The sequence below is a fragment of the Hirundo rustica genome, chromosome 5, assembly GCF_015227805.2.
Source record: "Hirundo rustica isolate bHirRus1 chromosome 5, bHirRus1.pri.v3, whole genome shotgun sequence".
NCBI classification, from domain to species: Eukaryota; Metazoa; Chordata; class Aves; order Passeriformes; family Hirundinidae; genus Hirundo; species Hirundo rustica.
In genome coordinates, this window is record NC_053454.1 from 23,939,122 (window position 1) to 23,957,769 (window position 18,648).

General features: G+C 36.3%; 1 protein-coding gene across 4 annotated transcripts in view; it reads right to left on the reverse strand.

The window, feature by feature from the left end:
- Positions 1-18,648, reverse strand: part of ATP8A1 (ATPase phospholipid transporting 8A1) — a 103,616-nt gene that overhangs the window by 13,351 nt on the left and 71,617 nt on the right. For all 4 annotated transcript variants that reach the window (XM_040064348.2, XM_040064351.2, XM_040064349.2 and 1 more), the window contains 3 exons: positions 14,331-14,392; positions 10,839-10,895; positions 10,276-10,383 (listed from right to left, as the gene is read on the reverse strand). In XM_040064348.2, the coding sequence (XP_039920282.1) occupies positions 10,276-10,383; positions 10,839-10,895; positions 14,331-14,392 (227 nt within the window). The remainder of the gene's footprint in view (positions 1-10,275; positions 10,384-10,838; positions 10,896-14,330; positions 14,393-18,648) is intronic.

Sequence of the window (18,648 nt, forward strand, 5' to 3'; positions counted from 1 at the left end):
ATTAGAATGTACGTTAAAAATGTGGCAACCTTCCCACAGCTATGTTAAAAGGACATATATATTGCCCTGAGATTCTACACACTACTTCTGTCAACAACTGTCAGCAAAGGTGTAAACACTGAGCAGTAGCAAGTTCAAAATAAAACAATTAATATTTTTAAAGGAGGAAAAAAAGAAGAAAATTTGGTATCAGGAAGTGGAGGAAATGTATGAGCGAAGAAAACGTATTAGCAGTCACTTTATAAGCAAAACCCGACTTTTGACATATTTGATGAAATACTAATTTTCTACAACAGGAGTGAATAGGAAATGTCTACCACAAATGCATTTTGCAAGACATTTTATAATTAAGTAGCAATTATATAGACAATTCCCTTAAAAACAAGAAAAAAAGCTTAAAAATACAACCTGAACTAATGATGATTATTACTTCCTATTATTAACAACATTTTTTTACTTAGAAGAACATAGCAAAGAGCTGTCCTTGTGTTAGCCACCCGGTATTAAATGTTTGCTGGTGAAACAGCAAAAGTGATAATGTAGGTCTTAGGATGTTAATTCTGACCATTGTAATGCTAACTATGAATGAAGGAACAACTGGCGCCTACTATTCACTCCATCCAGCCTTTGGCTTTGCAAATGAACAACATGAATTGAGGTAAAAAAAAAAAGTTTTTCTGCGTCATATTTGAAAGCCTGTCAGATTTTTTTTTCTTTTACAGAGTTAATCCAAACCTAAAAGATTTAAAGCCGACATTCGCATTAAAGACAGAGGCCCTCTTTGTATTTTTTGGATGAAGAGGGGAAAAAATAAAATCCCACAGAGGTATTTCCTTCCTTTCTGTACAAGAAAGCTCCCCCCTCACTCTGTAGAAAACATTTTTGTCTCTAACTTTTCACATCTCTCTACACATAGGCAGGTCATCTGGGAAATGGCAAACCAATCCTTTTCAGACAATGGCACTAACAGGAGCAGCCTGTTCTGGGGACGGACTCTGGCTGCCTCTGTTTGTGGTTTACAAATTGTTCCTAATGTGAGAGATTTGTGGTCTATGCCAAGTCTTCCCCCTTTAGGCCTTGTGAAACCAAATGGAATCTGCCACAAAAGTGGCTCCCAGGGGAATTCAGAAGTAATCCAAAGTGAGAGCTGGGAAGCCTAGTTTATTGTAGGATTTACAAATCCTGCAGGGAAGATGAATAATTTGTTCTATGCGTAGCTCATGCTCAATATTAAGACCTTCTAAAATAAATTAACTATCTTTTAAAGCTTAGATTCTTATATAGGTACTCATTTTCCAAAAAAGAAAAAAAAATGCTGAGAAATACTCCTTTTCTGACTTAGTGGCAGATAAGAAATCCTGGCTGCAAAACATTTTTAATGCACTGCTGAAGATGTAGTGTTAGGAAATTACATGTCAGAATGAGCAGAGAATATTCACTTTTTCCCCATTATGAAATGATCTGCCAAAACATCTAGCTCAGATTTTAAAAAGACTTTAAAAACTAAGAAGAGAAAGATGAAAATAGTGGCAAAATTCTTGCCGCAGAAAAGCTTACCCTTTTCAGTTTATCTATTTCAATTATCATGTAGGTAAACATCTCCTTCCTATAAACTACAAAGTAAAACACCTCAACACCATTAAACCAGCGAAAATTTCTCTTCTCAACCTACTTGAAGAGAAAACTTCATTAGTAGTAGTTACGTGTATGTGTTTGGCTACATATATGCCAAGGTACTTACTGCTGTGGTGCTAAAACAGATCTGCATCAACCTCCAGAGCAATGAAGTTACTACAACTAAGTTCCTGTATTGCCTCTAGTCTTTCTTTGCTATGTAGAGTCTAAAAAACATCTTTTAGCTCCTTTTAATTAAGAACTGTATTCCTCAGAATTGCAATAAATTAAGTTCCTCTCTATTAGGATTTCTGGTTATTAGGTATATTAACCAAGACAGACCACTGGAAGCAAAAAAGATAAATTGAGCAGTTCAAACATCAGCTCTGCTGTTTCTGTTGGAGAGAATGAGAATATAACTACTGAATATGGAGAAGGATCTTTGAAGTATATCTGGGAACAGCAGATTCTGGCTCACAAATGTCTGCTACTAGACCAAGGACAATTAAACTGTGAAGGTTTGAGGAGTCAAAATGGAAACAACCTATTGGGAATTAAATGGAAAAAACCCACAAACCCTTAGACAAACACTTTTGATTCCTGAAGTGAGAGACGAAAAGCAAACTTTAAATATAACTTATTAAATAGCTAAAACATGTTCGTATCAGAATGGTAATATAATTTTAGGGTCTCAGGTAACAACAGATGACTAAACGGTTTTAGTTTAGTTTATAAAATGGATATTTTATGAGATGAATCCTGATCAACTTAAAAAATCATCAATAAATCACTGAGGTTTTTTTTGAAGTAATAATATTCTCCACAAATGTACACCGAAACATTTTTTTTTCTCTAAACAAGAGGTTCACATGGGTATAGGAAGGAAGACATACAGATTACTGATTATTGTTTTGTAAAGACTCACGGCTCTTAAAAGACAAGATGGAAAAACCTGGAAGTGGGATGAAAATGTGCAAAAACTGTAGGATAATGCCTATAAGGACTTTCTGCTGAGAGTGGGCCTGAGAAATAATTTCGACTATGAAGGAAAAGTGTAGCTTTTATTGTTGAATTATTTCAATGTCCTTGAAAATTTAGTACACCAGTTATTCCTCCTGAAATGAAGACACAGAATTTGGATAATATTTTAAACCAGACTGGTAAAAAAGCAGTGCAACAGCAAAAAACCCCAAACAAACAAACAGACACTCCCCCCCGGCCACCCTCGCCCCCCCCCCCCCCAAAAAAAAAAAAAAAAAAAAAAAAAGAAAAAAAAGAAAGAAACCATAGCACAACTACTCTAGATATTAGCCATTGAAGACTGACTATATTCCACAAGTTTCTGTGATAATGAAGTGAGAATTACAGACTTTGGCGTCTGCTTACCATACTGAGCTCAAAACAATTTATAGAAATAGAGATTGCCAACTCAGTTATCTACCAGGTTCCCTTAAAGCATGGCACAGTAATTCTCTTTTTTGGAAGAATTTAGACATTACTTCCCAAATTTTAGGGGCATTATTTATAACTCTCCCTGCTAACACTGAGGAAAAGTACTGTAGCAATTTTTCTTAAATATACAACCATTTAAATTTATTTATTATGCTGTATTCTGCAAAAGTTGTTAAAATAATATTCAGCTCTTCTTTAAAAATGCAAGAAACAAGTACCCATTAATAGCACTTTTTACAGCTGGAGGGACAAGACAGCAGGGTGCAAAAGCTGGAAGATCCTCCTAGAGAAGCTGTTGATGTATGGGCTGGATGAACGCCTGTGAGATACATTGAAAACTGGCTGAATGGCAGCTGGTGATCAGTGTCAGGCTGGCTGCAGGCCAGGAACTGCAAACATACCCCAGGGGTCAATACTGGGTCCAGTTTCATTTAACATCTTCATTAAAGATCCGGATAAGAGGCAAAGTGTACCCCCAGGAAATCTGCTAACGACACAAAATGGGAGGAGGAGTGGCAGATGCAGTATAGGATTGTGCTGCCATCCGGCAAAACCTCAAAAGGCTGAAGAAATGGGCTGAGAGGAACCTCGTGCAGTTCAACAAGGTGGAATGCAAAATCCTGCACATGGGAAGGAACAACCCCAGGCAGCAGTATTTCCTGGGGGCCACCCAGCTGGAAAGCAGCTTGGCAGAAAAGGACTCGGTCCCAATGGACACCAAGTTGGAAATGAGCCAGCAATGGGCCCTCCTTGCAGCAAAGAAAGTGAATGGCATCTTCTGGCTTTATTAGACAAAGTATTGCCAGCAGATGGGAAGGCAGGTCCCCTCTACTCAGCCCTGATGGGGTCACACCTAGGGAAGTCTCCAGTTCTGGGCTCCCCAGTACAAGAAACACAGACACCTTGAAATTAGTCCAATTTCCTGAAGCATCTCTCATACAAGAGAGAAACCTGAGACAGCTGGGACTAGAGCCAAGGAGAAGGCTTAGGGAGATCTTATTGATGAAGATTGACTCCTGAGTGGAGGGTGCAAAGATAGGGCTAGGCTATTTCCAGTGGAGCCCTGTCACAGCACAGGAGGCAAGGAGAGCAAACTAAAACTTGAATCTGAACATCAAGAAAATCTTTCTTACTGTGAGCATGACTGAGCAGGGATACAGGCTGCTCAGAAATGTTGTAATATTGGTAATATTCAAAAGCCGTCTGGATGCGGTACAGGGCAACTTGGTGTAGTGCAAGAAGCATTAGACCACATGACCTCCAGAGACTCGTTCAACCTGTTCTGTGATTGTATTCTATCCTAAATACTTTGCTTTGTATGCTTTGTTCTACATTAGAATAAAACTGATTCCCACTTTTGGATCAAACTTTAGAAAGCATCTTACTAGAGAAGACCTGTTCATTGGAGACTGAGGTATCTGGAAGACTACATTTTAAAAAAAAATTATCTGGTGTTTTTGTGTAAAAAGCCCCCAATGCCTCAAAGGCATTAAAGGATGAATACCTAATATTTTAATAAGCACGATTCCATATAAGCAGGATACTTGGCATAATACAGAGTGAAGTAATTGTTAAAAAACCAATGCTGTCAATATAGTATATTCTAATACAGTTTCTACACAGTGCAGCTAAATCTTCACACAAGAAATATTACTGTTTTTCACAAGACCTCTGCAAACATCAATCAAATGATCTAAAATTCTGTGAAATACATGCTTGTATCTTAACTCCAATTTCCGTCAGTAGTTTTATAAATCCCCTGGGTCAGACAGAGCAGAAACAGATGGTGCTCTGGAGAACTTTACAGTGCATTGTCTACAGTACCTCAATAAATTAAAAGGTTTTGTGGATACTGAACTTTTGCTTTAGTACCAATGTCATACTTTTTATTCAAGTAAAGTATTATTATTCTAAACTATCTTATTAATCATATAGGTGTAAAAAAAGAGGCCTAACCATTCAGAGCACCTAACAGTAACAAGGAGCTTTATTAGTATGAAATATACAACAGATTGATTTGTTTTTCACCCCTCCAAAATTTTTCAAGAAAGAGAACCACACCAGTTTGAAATGTATCTATTTTTGTAATTTAAAAATCGGTCTTTTTTTTTAGGAGGACTTAAAGGAAAAGTAGACCCATTAATTGCAAGGATTGATGCACTTATGGAAGGTTCTAGCAGCTTTACAGCCTACTGACACATGAATGGAGGCTGCTCTTACTAGGTGATTTAAGTTACAGAAATTTCATTAGTTAATGCAATTACTGCAAAAGGACTACACAGATATAAAAACATAGAACAATTTAACCACAGCTTCATTTGTGCAGTCATTATACACAATATGACAAAACATGGACAACTGGACTGGCAATTCCCTGAATCACAGATTAAAAATGCATTTTGTTCAGAATCACAGAACAGTTTTCTGTGTATTGAAGAGTTTCAATGAAAAAAGAAAATACACCTACAAAGCAAATACCTTATCAAATATGAACAGACTTGGCATTTACTTTTCAAAACTTATGCAAACTTCATCTGGCTCAAACAGAAAATACTGTAAGTTTTAAAAAATATTCTGAAAGTATATTTCAATTATGTATTTGTTAATATTATACACAGAAGTATCAACCTGGTTTATATCAATGCAGTAGAAAGATAGACCCAGGTAGCTGATTTTTCAAGTCCAGAATAAAAATTTTCTTCTAGTCTGCAATGACCCCTTTTCTCAAAATTAAAATACAACTTGCTTAATGTAATGGGTCAAAACATACAATGTTAAACCTAACAAAAAAATGTCTACAAAGCATTTTATGTGTTTTTTTTTTTTCCTCCCCTTTCTTTCCTGTGCATCTGTATTTAAAAGCACAGTCTTTACTAGTAAAATATAAAGAAAATAACCCAGAAAGTTCCTTGTTCACAGGCTTCCATACTTGACAGAAAACAAATGCATGAATAAACATTTCCGCAGATGTAATGCAAATTGTAATATAATAAAGACTAAGTTATAGAGGCTGCAAAATTGTTATAAAATCACTGAAAGCTTTTGAAATATTTTTAGTATTTCTTATAAGCTGTGCATCCCCATTCCTTCTCCTAGAAATAATGTTTTGCTACTACTACCAAAATCCTCCCTGCAGAAATGGTATTTTAATATTTTATTATAAGTAGATAGAAGTTGAATTCCTAGTCTTTTAGGATCTGTGTCTAAGAATAGAAGACTATAATCCCTAATTTGTAGAATAAACTCAAGGAAAGTAATTAATAAATGAGAGATTTTAAAGTACCAGCAAAATAATATGGAAGTGAACACTAAGTTTCACTTAATTAACTATAAAATATTTATGTCTTTTTTCTACTAAAAGACTCATGAAGCTGATTTGCTACAGCACCTGAGCTAGCAACAGATACTCTACTACACAGTTAATTACTTGGGTTATCAACCCTTTTTATCAGATATCTGTCTTCAGTTTAATGGCCTATTTTTCCATTTTCTGCAGCTTCATAAAGCCCATTGCTTCTTTTGTAGTTTTCATCCATTTTTCCTTCTAGCCTGTGTCTGTCAAAAGACAATGGTGAACTGACAGTTTTCATCTGAACATCATCAATCAGGGAAAATGAATGAAGTTTTCTTCACTTGGAACTTTATTTCTTTAAGAAAAATACCCCACAACTGGAACAGAAATTGTTTTAAGGTTGATAAGATGTAAATGGCTTCAGAATTTTAATATGGAAACGTTTCAGCTACTATAACCTTGATGCCTACTATCAACCTTTAACAGACAACCAGAACAGAACTACCAGTTACTCATATCAGAACACTTGTGCCAGGATACCTTACTAATATGAGCCAAAAGTCAAATTTCAACTATTCTGGTGCGCTATTTGGCAACAAGATACCACTCCTTACAGGACTTAGGATTACTGTACCATGGAGAGCCATGTAGTTCCCACACTGTGAGAAATAGTACTGTACAGGTGGATGAGTTGGCCTAGTGCAGATTGAAAAGTCTTGAAAAACCAGAAAACAAAGGTCTTGATGCCGGAATTGTCTCAGCATTCTATATCAACTGGACATTTTGGATCAAGGGGGGTCCTGTGTATTTTTGTTCTGAGAAAACTCGGCAAACGAGAGAGACAGAAAAATACACTTGATTATACTATTAGGAACATGTAAAGGGGGTCTAGTGGCCTAGACAACAGAGAAAAAATACTGTAACTGTCATAATTTTTTGTTCCGCTCTATTTTCTTTTAGAGCACAGAATTCTACTATCTTTCCTTCTGTGATACCAACATACAGCGATCTGTATGTCAAAGCTTTATTATCTTCTGAATAACTGAAACAATAAACATAATGACGGAAACAATTAGTGTTAAAACTCAGAACAACTTGCAAAAATATGTGACATATTTGCTTCCTTCTTCAGTAAGTGATTGGATGATGCTTGGATAGTAAAGGATGAACACAAACGAACAATCACGCTTTAACTTTGGGCCACTGGCTTTAGTGCTCAAACATGAGTATTAGCAGCATGAACTGACTTTTCTTCTGTTACAACTCATTTTTTTCTCAAGTCACTTCCTTGCAGTATTCTCCATTGAAATATATTTATCAGAGTTGAATATTTTATAGGAATGGATACAAAAATGAGTTTCAAAATATTTAGATTAAAACCTTTTTCTGCACCCAATGAATGAATTTTCCATCATCTCCATGTGCTTTTTCTCTCCCCTTCAAGACCATAAGAATTTTATTTTCTTGGAACAAAACCAGGAATAAGCAGGAAGAATCTTACTATTTTCATGACATTAATATGAAGAAAGACTGAATCCTTATGAGAATGTTTCATTAAGTTCTTTTCTATCTTGAAGAAGATATGAAAAATACCTTTGTAAAAGATATAATCTAACTGGGACTTAATTGTGGGATGAATATAGTGTCAAGAATACAGACTGGAAAGACTATAAAGCTACTAAGACAGAATTGTTTCCAGCTCCAAGAGGAAGAAAGAGAATAGTTTTAAACTTTCTAAATACTATAGTTACATAACCTACAACTATATATCCTTATAAATCTGAAGTTTATTAAAAGGGGGGCATTTTTAATGAACACATTTGGGAAAAAAAAAAAAAGGCATGAAAGTCCCCTTCAGCATAATTTTTCAGAGCATACCAGCCAAAATAGACAAAAACCTAAAAAGCAGACATCAGTTTTTGACACACCAACTTTTGCCAGGTACAGCTGGATGAATTTTCAAGTCTGACCCACATATTTGAAAAAATGAAGCAAGTATTTGCACATGCGTGCAGAGTTGCTTATATGGATTTGTTTCTATCACATCACAGTCTTTTGCACAGATAAATCTTGTGAACCTTTTAGTTTCAATACTTATGTAAGGCCTGACTTGCTACAGAGAAACTCAGTGAATTCTGCCCTGCCAGAGACCACTCAGTAAGTAGAGAGGCTTCCAGGAAAGCATACAAAAAACCGGCTTCCAGTCTGAGCTGCAGTATGCATCAACAGGACTTTTAGCCACACGGAGTGCAAAAAGCTAGACCAGAGTTTTGAACATAAACTTTAATGGCCTATGATGCTTTTAGAAGACTTTATTCTGACATCACAGATTGAAATATACTCTTAGAAAGAAAACAAAACTAATCTCAGTCAACAACACCCCCCTTCAAACCACTTCATGCACATACACACTTCAAAACTACTACATACCCATATATGCATCAGCAAACCCACTAACAAAATAAGACTACCCATTTCAAGTACAGGTAAAGTTTTATCGCAACAAATAAATTATTTTAGGTTCATAAGTCAGACTACTTTGGCACAATATTGAATTCAAACCCCAACAGTATTATTTTTGTTGACATCTAGATCTCTTTAATGAAGAAACATTTCTAGAAGATCACAGGAACTCCATTCCCTCAGAAACAAGTGTTGTCACAGTAACTTCAGAGTCCAAAAATGTTCTAACTAAAACATTGTTGTTTCAATAGTGAAGCAGCCACCCTTATGTCATACCAGGTATAACACACCATTTCCACCGTGCTTCTCACCATGAAAGTTCTGCTGTCTTAAAAACAAAAAAGTTTTTACAAAATCTCTAAAACCCCCAAATTCCAAAAACATTCTGTTTCTTCTATAAAATATAGTATATATGAAGAAAAAATGCTAAAGTATGATAGCTTCAATTACTTTAATTTACAATAGTGAACAGAATTAGTTTTGAGTAGTGGAGGCAATGTGGTAATGTACAAAATCTGCATATAAATATAGGTAAGACACTATGATAGAGAGAAAAAATCTGCTAGAAATTGTGTAATTTCAAATTCTTTTCCTTAGGTGTACAAGTATTTAAGGTAACACCTTGTGCTTTCCACTAAAATGTAGTACTTACAGTAATGCCTATATACTATTTTTTCCTGTAACCATTTAAATAGGAGGTTGGATTTATGAGTTTTAATTACTTTCAAGTGAGGGAGAGATATGCACCTACATTTTCCACATCCTGCATAAATTTTTCAATTGCTGAATTATAACAGAGTGGTGGTCAAAGGGCGTTAAAGGGAGTCAATCTTTTACTCGTGTAAGGCTTGATTTAGTTGATATGCTTTGAGAACCATTAGAAAATATCTTTCTGACACTAATTACTGCACAAGGTTAAAGATACGTTACAATAATGCACTCCAAACAGCACATTAATAGAAAAGGAAGTGTGCATGACAAGCAGTTCACGCAATGTTATGGAACCTCAGATTTTTTTGAGGCATTTTACAGTTTCAAGTACTTGGCAAATTTGTAAAATTCAAGATTAAAACCAACCTTCATCAGGCTGCTACTGATTACTTCATTATAAAAAATGCTCCAGAAAAATAAGCAGTTTAAGTCTGGGTACTGCATTTGGTATTTCTTTTCTTTAGAAAATTAAAGCTTACCTAAGAACTGCAAAGCAGCTTACCTGTCTATTCTTTCTCATTAGACCACATACTCACACCCTGTTAGCTGAGCTCCATTTTCACAAAAGTAAAAAATTTAAGTATATTTTAAATAAACATGGTTATCATATTGAAGGTATAAAAGACAGAATGACATATGCACCTCTAGTTAGCAGAAGGATCCAATAAAGATAAGGTCTGTACTACAGACTGAAATAATATTTTTTTTCACACATTTGGATGTTAGTTAAAACGTATTTTTACCTCTCCTGACATATCAGGTGCCATAGGAATGACTGGCCACAAAGAAGAATAGATGCCAAAAAACACTACCCAAAGTGCAATGCTTCCCCAGATTGCTATATGGCTGAACTGTTGAAACAAAAAAAAAGAACTATTATCACAGATGCATTATACATAAAATAACATCTTTGCTACTTAGTATTTACAGTGCTATTTTGATATATTGGATCAAATTTCCATGCTCTAATTCTAACTAACTAAATAACTCTACTATTTCAGTTAGCTATTTCTTAAAGGAAAATTGTACTATCAGCAGCAATATTACTGCACTTTAAGACAATTTAAATTCAGTTACAGTAAGTCCAGAGTAATTCTATTTTTCTAGTTTAAGTATTACATTTGTCATAATTTTCAATATTGAGCATTATTTTTTTATGTGGATATTCTACCCTTCCACACAGTCACCAGAGGTTGCTACAGACAAACTGTTAAAGGGTGCAATATAACAAATAAGAAGAAAACAATACAATTATTCATTCATACTTCACAGAACATTTGAGAATATGGTAAAGACACTTGCTTACCAAAGTCCAATATGAGGTCTCTAATCCAGCCTTCAAACACACAGTCAGAACCACAAACTTAAGGAGAGAAAGACCAAGAGAGAAGTCTTAATATGGGAATCTTAACATACAGAAATTAATAGTTTGGCTAAACTTTCAGGAGAAGACAAGAAAAAGTAAATTGCCACTAGAAGATTTAAGGATACAGCTCAGTAATGACCTTATAATAGAACATTAAGAAGTACTAGCTTTGATTGATAATGACCACTCAACTTGATTTGGAAAACCCTTCTTTTGCATTAGAAATTTTATCCTTGCTTCTTAGAACTCTGTAAGTCTGGCTCTTACTAAGGTGTTAGCATCTTTATTGAGGGTATTTTGGTTACTAGGAAAGGCTTGTGAAAAGCGTAGTAGTCCTCTTCAGTAGAGACTAAAGACCCTCTAGTTACAGACAGGATGACTACAAATTTCAACACCAAGCCAGACTTAGAAGACATAGATGATGGATTGAAAGCCTGCAATTGCTCAAGCTTACATTAGTCTAAACTTAAAAAACAACCAAAAGTTCTGTTCACTTCATTAGTAAATAAGTCATCTGTACCAAATCCTGGAAAGCCCAAGAGTTCAATGTTGGTAATGTAAGGCTTATGTTCTGTATACAAATAACATGTTGAGTAGGTCTATTATGTCATTTCCATTATTTCCTCTGATCTTTAGTCTTTTCTTATCTTTACACTTTTCACAGAGCGCTCTCTGGAAACGTCACGTTTGTAGGACATGCTCCATTTTAGCTTACAGATGAGCAGTAGGAGAAAGTTTATAATCCCACAGCCAGGACTAGTTGATCCAAGAAAATTATTTATCTCCTTCCTTTGAAGTTCACTCAAGCAAGTTTTCTGTTTACCAAGGAAATAGTTTATTACACTTTGTAACTCACTCGTGAATGTGTATCACAAGTTCTGCTTTACGTGCAATCTGAATAATATGAGGCTGAAAAAAGGAGTCACAAAGACCAAGCTCCAACTCCAACACCTATAGTTTAAATTCTAGTTTGTTGGACAAGTTGGCAGAACAGATTGTCAGTGAGTTTGTACTGAACTTTAGGCAGCCTCAGAAATTCAGAAGAAATGTACTTCAGTCAGTACGGAAACAACTAGTTAAATACATAGGGCAAATCTTTCACTATGTCTGGTGCACAGAAGGATACAAAAGAAAATTGAGGACAACTATGAATATTGTAATTTGGTCTATCCAGTTTGAGTTCTGTATTTGGAAGCACAAAAAAGAAGAATTATGTAAAAATAACCTAAACAAACTCATTTGATACACTTGTTCGCTGCTTAGGTCACTGGTAAGAGAAGTAAACATCCTTCAGATTGAGATCAAACATTCCTGCTGCACAGACAAAATGTGTACACAAAACAAATACTGCAGATCTCTACAAAAGGAGACACACAGTGTGAGTATAGAGCCTTTACTGACCTGTGATGGGAACACGTCTGATACCTCCAACAAAAATCACCAGCTACGCATAGCCACTCCCTCAGGAATATGGGGTTTATTGCTCCCTCCTCTGCTTCATCCAAACTTACAATAGTGTACTAAATCCTACCCAGGAAGCAAGAACTCAAACTGGTATTCTATATAAAGCCTGAGCTTTTTTTTTAAAAAAACCCCTCTCTAAAATGGTCATACAGATATTTTCACAGCAGTCTATTCCTATTTGAAATTTACATTTAAAGAAATAAATCCAGGGCATATTATGAATCATTGCATATTTCTGACTTTATCTGTGGATCCAAAGAAACAAAACTATATAAACTTCTGAATTCCTTTCTTATTGACTTTTGCAGAATTGATGACTGCAGACTTCTGAAAACCAAACTGAAAACAGTATGAGAAATGAGAATTACCTAAGCCGCATAATTTTAACATGAATGACAACTGCTATGTCACCGAGACACACAAAGCAGTCACACACAGGCAAGAGATTTTCGCAGAGGTCCTTCCGATCCCAGCTCACAGCTGAGAGAGCCGAGAGAAGAAGAGACCTCTTTGTTTATTTTTATGTTTTTACTTTTTATACATTTCTGGGTCTAGCAGAAGATTGGCTTTTTGGGGTTTCCACCCCTCAGCCTCAGTGGCCAGACTAATTGTCAGTTACAATATGCAAACAAAGGACAGAGAATGAAAAACAAAGGATTTGTTTATATTACATCTGTGGGAAAGGTAGAAAACTGCTCTAATATTGTACAGTAACTAAAAGATCTCACTCCATTTATGAAAATCAAAAAGCTAATAAAGAAACTCAGAAAACCAGAGTAACACTGCTACTGCTCATATACTTCACATGAACAGATTTAAAAGAGAATAAAACTCTCCACCCTCATTTTGAAAATCTCTCAAAATTCATGTATGTTCCAGATTTCCTTGAATTCCTGTGCAAGAGCATGAAAACTTCAATTGCAAATTCTCTATTTCCCCAGACCTTTAACCTGAAGTCAAGGAAAATAGCTTTTTGGGGAATTCTTGACTACTCTGCAGACTACTAGCAAGAAATTAACCTCTTAAGATGGTCAACTTTCAGCTCTCGTAGTTGAAAACCAGTTGCAGAATGTGACATATATGAGCAGCATTGTGACCTCTGTTTTAGCATGTGTCTAGAATATTTTCCTTTTATTTCAGTTGTGATGTTTCCTTATTCCCCAAAGAAGTGACTTTGATGTGAATTCATATTACATCCCCCTTACTATAATGAAATAATTAATCTCTTTTTTCTACCTGCCAACAGTGAGGAACGTGAAAAATTAATTAACTTTTAACATTGAAGAACAGAGAACAGTAAGCATAAACCTAATTTTGCTTCTAAGAGATCTTGGAAAGGCCACTACTGAGTAACATCCATATCGAGTAAGTAAAAAGCACATATTTACCTTTACTAATTTATTCTAGGAGATAAAAGATTCAAAGGAAAAAAAACCCAATAATGACTAGTATCTATGAGAGCAATGGAAGTTTACTGTTAGGTATGGATCAGGTGTACTTCTGGTAGTTTGACTGCCTCTGAAAAGGCTTCTCACAACTTTTGCTCAATATGGCTTAATGACTCTTTTAAGGCCTCATGATAAATTAAGAGAGAGAGAGAACAGGATTCTATCTTCAGAAGTCCACAAACCACTTCTATAATCATTAATCTGAGACTTCTCCAATGCAAGAACTTAAACTAAATTAATAAACATGATAATTAGGAAATTATAATTCCCATTATTTAAAAACCAGACAATTTACAGTAAACCACAAATGTATCTTCTGCATCTTTAGTGAACTGCTTTGTTTTAAAAATGAGAATTAGAACACAAATTGTACTTCAAAACTTCTCAAGGAGTCATTCAAGAGCCATTTCTTAATCTTAAGGCACTTCTTAAGGCACTGCACTGAATTCAGTCTATGAAGAGAATTATTAGTTATAACAGCATGATATCTTTAAAACAGTTAGAGCCAATATAGACTTACAGTGTATACAGTGTTACCCAGGAGCAAGTAATCAGAAGTTTTGCCATTGCCAAATACAGTACCTGGAAAAGGAAACAGGGATTAAAATAAAAACATTTAAACATCACAAAGACCATATATAATCTTAATTTTGATACAAAAGAGATGGTAGCAATTTCTACAGGGTACAAATAGATTCCATCTTGAACTGCACTAAACACTAGAGAACTATGACTTCTATCATGTTTAGTGCTCTAACACTCTCAGTGACGTCAGAGATTATGCAGGAAACAGGAACTTTTTGTGACACCACACACCAATAAGACCAGCTTTGTATTCAGTTGCAGTGCAATTAAGAGTTTCTTTCAATAACAGAGATAGAGAATCTTGTCATCAGAAAGATGTGAGATACAATGGTTATAGTATATATTGATTATAACGTATAAGTAAGCAGAAAGCTTAGAGTCAGATTTTCATGAATTCTGTTATTTATGGTATGGAAACTTATCTTTGCTCTTATCCATATTTTTGAATTCAACTTCAGTAAAAATACAAAATACACTCAGTTTAAATTCTTGAGATGTTTATCATTCATAAAATTTTTAAAATTTACCCAACTCAAATATGTGGATTCATATAAGTACATATCCATTTGGCACATATGGAAACATACACACACATCAGTTATGCAGAGTCAGAGCTCTCAAGAGACGCATTTTCATTAAATATCATATTTTCATGAAAACCACTCGTGTTTCCTAAGTTTAGGGTTCTAAAAGTAGTGAATTTTCCATTATTTATCAGAAGCTCATGACTTGTTTTTACAGCACAGGCTATTCTGATCTCATTTCTGATACCAAATTCTGTCAAATTTCTTTTTAGACATGGGATAACCGACAACTGAATTATTGTGAGGAAATTCCTCATTCTCAATTAAAAGTACTGAGGTGGGTACATTTTCACATGTTCAGTTTGGAAATGCTTTTAGCATTCAAGGTTGTTCATATACTGTAATTCAACTATAGCACTCTGCTGCAGAGATTCTAAACACTGGGATATCCCTTTTTTACTGCATTATACAAGAGTAATTAAAATGCTGTGTATGTAGCAAGTAAGGATAAAAGTAAAGAACAATAAAAAAAGAAAATAATAATAAAGAAGGATTTTTAAAAAAACTGTATTGGGGAAAGAGAAGGATAAAGGTATTTTTCTGTGGGGGGCATTGAGGGATGAATTTATAACTGTTCTGATTAGGCTGGAAAGAGGAACGTGACAGAAATGGTGATAAATGCTGATAAAAATGGCCTGTAGTTGGAAAAACACTTATTTTTCAGTACCTCAGCTGGCATGTGGTATATTAAACACTGCTAATTAAGTATGTTTTCAGATTTGTGTTGAATGTTTTTCCACCCTTCATAACATCTTTATATATGCTTGAAATTAAATCCATTTTGGTTGTGGATGAAGAATGCTCCTCTCTAAAAGCTTTTCAGGACTTGTGAAGACAGTTTAACAGAGAAAAAAATTATCTATTAACTGATATTCTGGAATAGACAGCAGGGGACAACTTTACACAGAAATCTTAGGATAGAAGTCCTCCTTAACCTAGCTGTCTCCCATTCCATGATGAGGAGCTCACAATGGCTGCATCCTTAGCTCTAGTGATACTGGTTGCATTTCTGACATTTTCCCTATTTAACTTTCTCCCTGGACAGACTAGCACACCAAGGACTGCAGGAGCTGAAGCCTGAAAAAAAAAAAGCTGAGACCATAGCTTATTTTAAAGATTATACAAAAGAGGAAGCATCTGGTGAATTTACTAGTACATATAAGTTTGGCTTCTGCCATTTATGTTGACAAAGTTGCATCCGAAGAAGCTTCTGGCAAGATTTATGTGTCACTTTTTGTATCCACATGATAGTACATGGAGTGTAAATTTTGTGTACTGTACAATGGTAAAGTCCCATGGAGCCAATTCAGACAAATAATTCTTACAAATCTATACTTATTCTCTGATCACATCTTTCTTGATAGACTCTACTATGACATATGCAGTTTGAAATTTTCTGTTTACAGATAATGAACAGGTAGACAAGCAAGACAAAGACTGAACAGGAGAATCTGACCAAGGGAAGATTAAAATCCAAGAGATTTTAATAATCTTCAAGAGTTGGTTTCCAACATTCAAATATATACCTAGCAGTAAAGAGCATAATGAGAATAAGACAGAGAAATAGGCAGGCAGCTAAGTGTATTTCCACCAGACAGAGTGCTGCACTCTAATGCACAAAGCTGAGCTGTACCTTTCGTATTTCAGAATCTACCTGCACCTGTTCTCTGCTAAGAGAAGGTGGAAGCAGGTATCTGTTCTCAGAAGTTCCTGCGTCTTGTACTCCTTAGGAAACTGTCACAGTGTCCAATTCGCGCTGACCAGTGCAGCCACAGGCTAGCTCAGTGTCTCACTGCGGCAGCGTGGTAAGATCGGAGCGGCAGGCAGAGCGTGCCGCTTCCTTCCTGTGGGAACTCGGATCCCACCGCCAGCGACGGGCACACAGATGACGTAAGCAACCTCGGCAGCTAAGTGAAAGGCGGACTCTCCCGAGCAGGATGTAACGTAGGTTTATTGAGGCAGGGGGAGCGCGGGGCTCTGCACGCTGCACCTGCTGCCCAGGAGAGACCCTGATGGCAGGCGCGCGGCAGTTTTTAAGGGGGGGTGGAAACGGGGGTGGCGACAACCGGTCAGCCAGTCACAGGAATCGGGGGGTTAACCGGGGGTGTGAACCATAGAACTGGGGACCAACCACAAAATGATGGGAGGGGGTCTCCAGGGCCCCAGCCTATCACTCGACACCCCTCCAGGAGTTTTCTAGAAGCCAGGGAAGGGTCTCTGAGTGACAGACAGGGCGACCACGAGGAGAGAGGGGGGGATTGACAGCGACAGGTGCAGGGAAGGGATGAATGACAGAAAACGTCTGGTTTTACAGTAGACAAAACAACCAATGCAGAACACAGGGGTATACAGTGAACTCAACCATTATAAAAACTAACTTAAAAATCTTACAAAAATAACTTAATAACTTAATAAAAACAATTCTCACACCACCACAGGAAACTAAGAGCATTATTTCCCTTTCCTCTTTATATACACAGACACGAGTAATTTCATTAATAGCATATCTTATTTTGGACTCATATCTCCTTCATGCAAAACTCTGAGCACCATCAGACCCATGCCAGGTACTGATTATATGTACACAATGTACACAATTCCCCCAGGTCCCAATTCTGCTCCCTTATCCATTCTTTCTCTAGCAATGAAAGGGAAAGACAGCCAGCAATTTGTTCAGACTCATAGAGGCCACTTGCCAGCAAGACAGCTCTAGCCCAGAGTTTGCAGGCCAAGAAGGCTGAGCTCTCACAAGTGCTTGTACAGGTATCTCTGCCATTCACAAGCTCTGCCATTCACACACATGAAGTCTACTCTGCATCAACACACTCATTAAACACTTATCCTTTGTGCAATGCATAAATCTCACACATGGATTGGCTACAGCTTTGAACAGGAATTTCAGTTTGAATTTGAGATGATGGTTTTAGAATATGTACTGCCATTTTGGGAATCTCATTATCCTGGGCTGTCTAAACCTCTCCGATGCAAACTGTTGCCACTGAACTCACATTCAGTGTGATATGAGTGGCCTTTCAGAGAAAACAGGCTACCACATACCACCCTTTACCCACTAGGAGTCGCTGAGTGTTTTTCCCCTAACCTTTCGGGCACAAGCATCTATGACTGTCTCCCTGTCTAGTCTCAGTAGTTTCAAAATGTCCATGAGAACATTTCTGTTCTCTATGCAGGGCAGACTGCTTGGCTACATCACCAAAACTGAGAAGAGACTAATTTTCAGGAAAGCTGCAAGGTACACACTTGTTTTTTCCCTCCCCACAAACTGGAAACAAAATAAAACAAAACGCCACCTTTAAGAGAGCTCTTCCAGCCCCAAACATTCCCATAAAATGGAAGCAGTGCTTTCAAGTTTCCTTTACGTAACAACACTTTCCACCCCACTTCCTTCTGCAGCTCAAGTGCATATACAACAGCTGAACTAGAAGATGGACAAGACTGAGCAGTCCAAGATGTTACTTTTCCTCTGCCCCAATCGTACTCATAGAAATAAAAACTAGCAGGTTAGTATGGCCTTGAAGTAACAGGATGGAATGTATACAAAATAAAAATAAATGCTGACAAAATATAAGAGACAATACAAGGGATAGTAGCATTTTAGGATCTTGTAGGCATTTACCATGGTAGCGTATTTTATAAACATTAGAATAATTA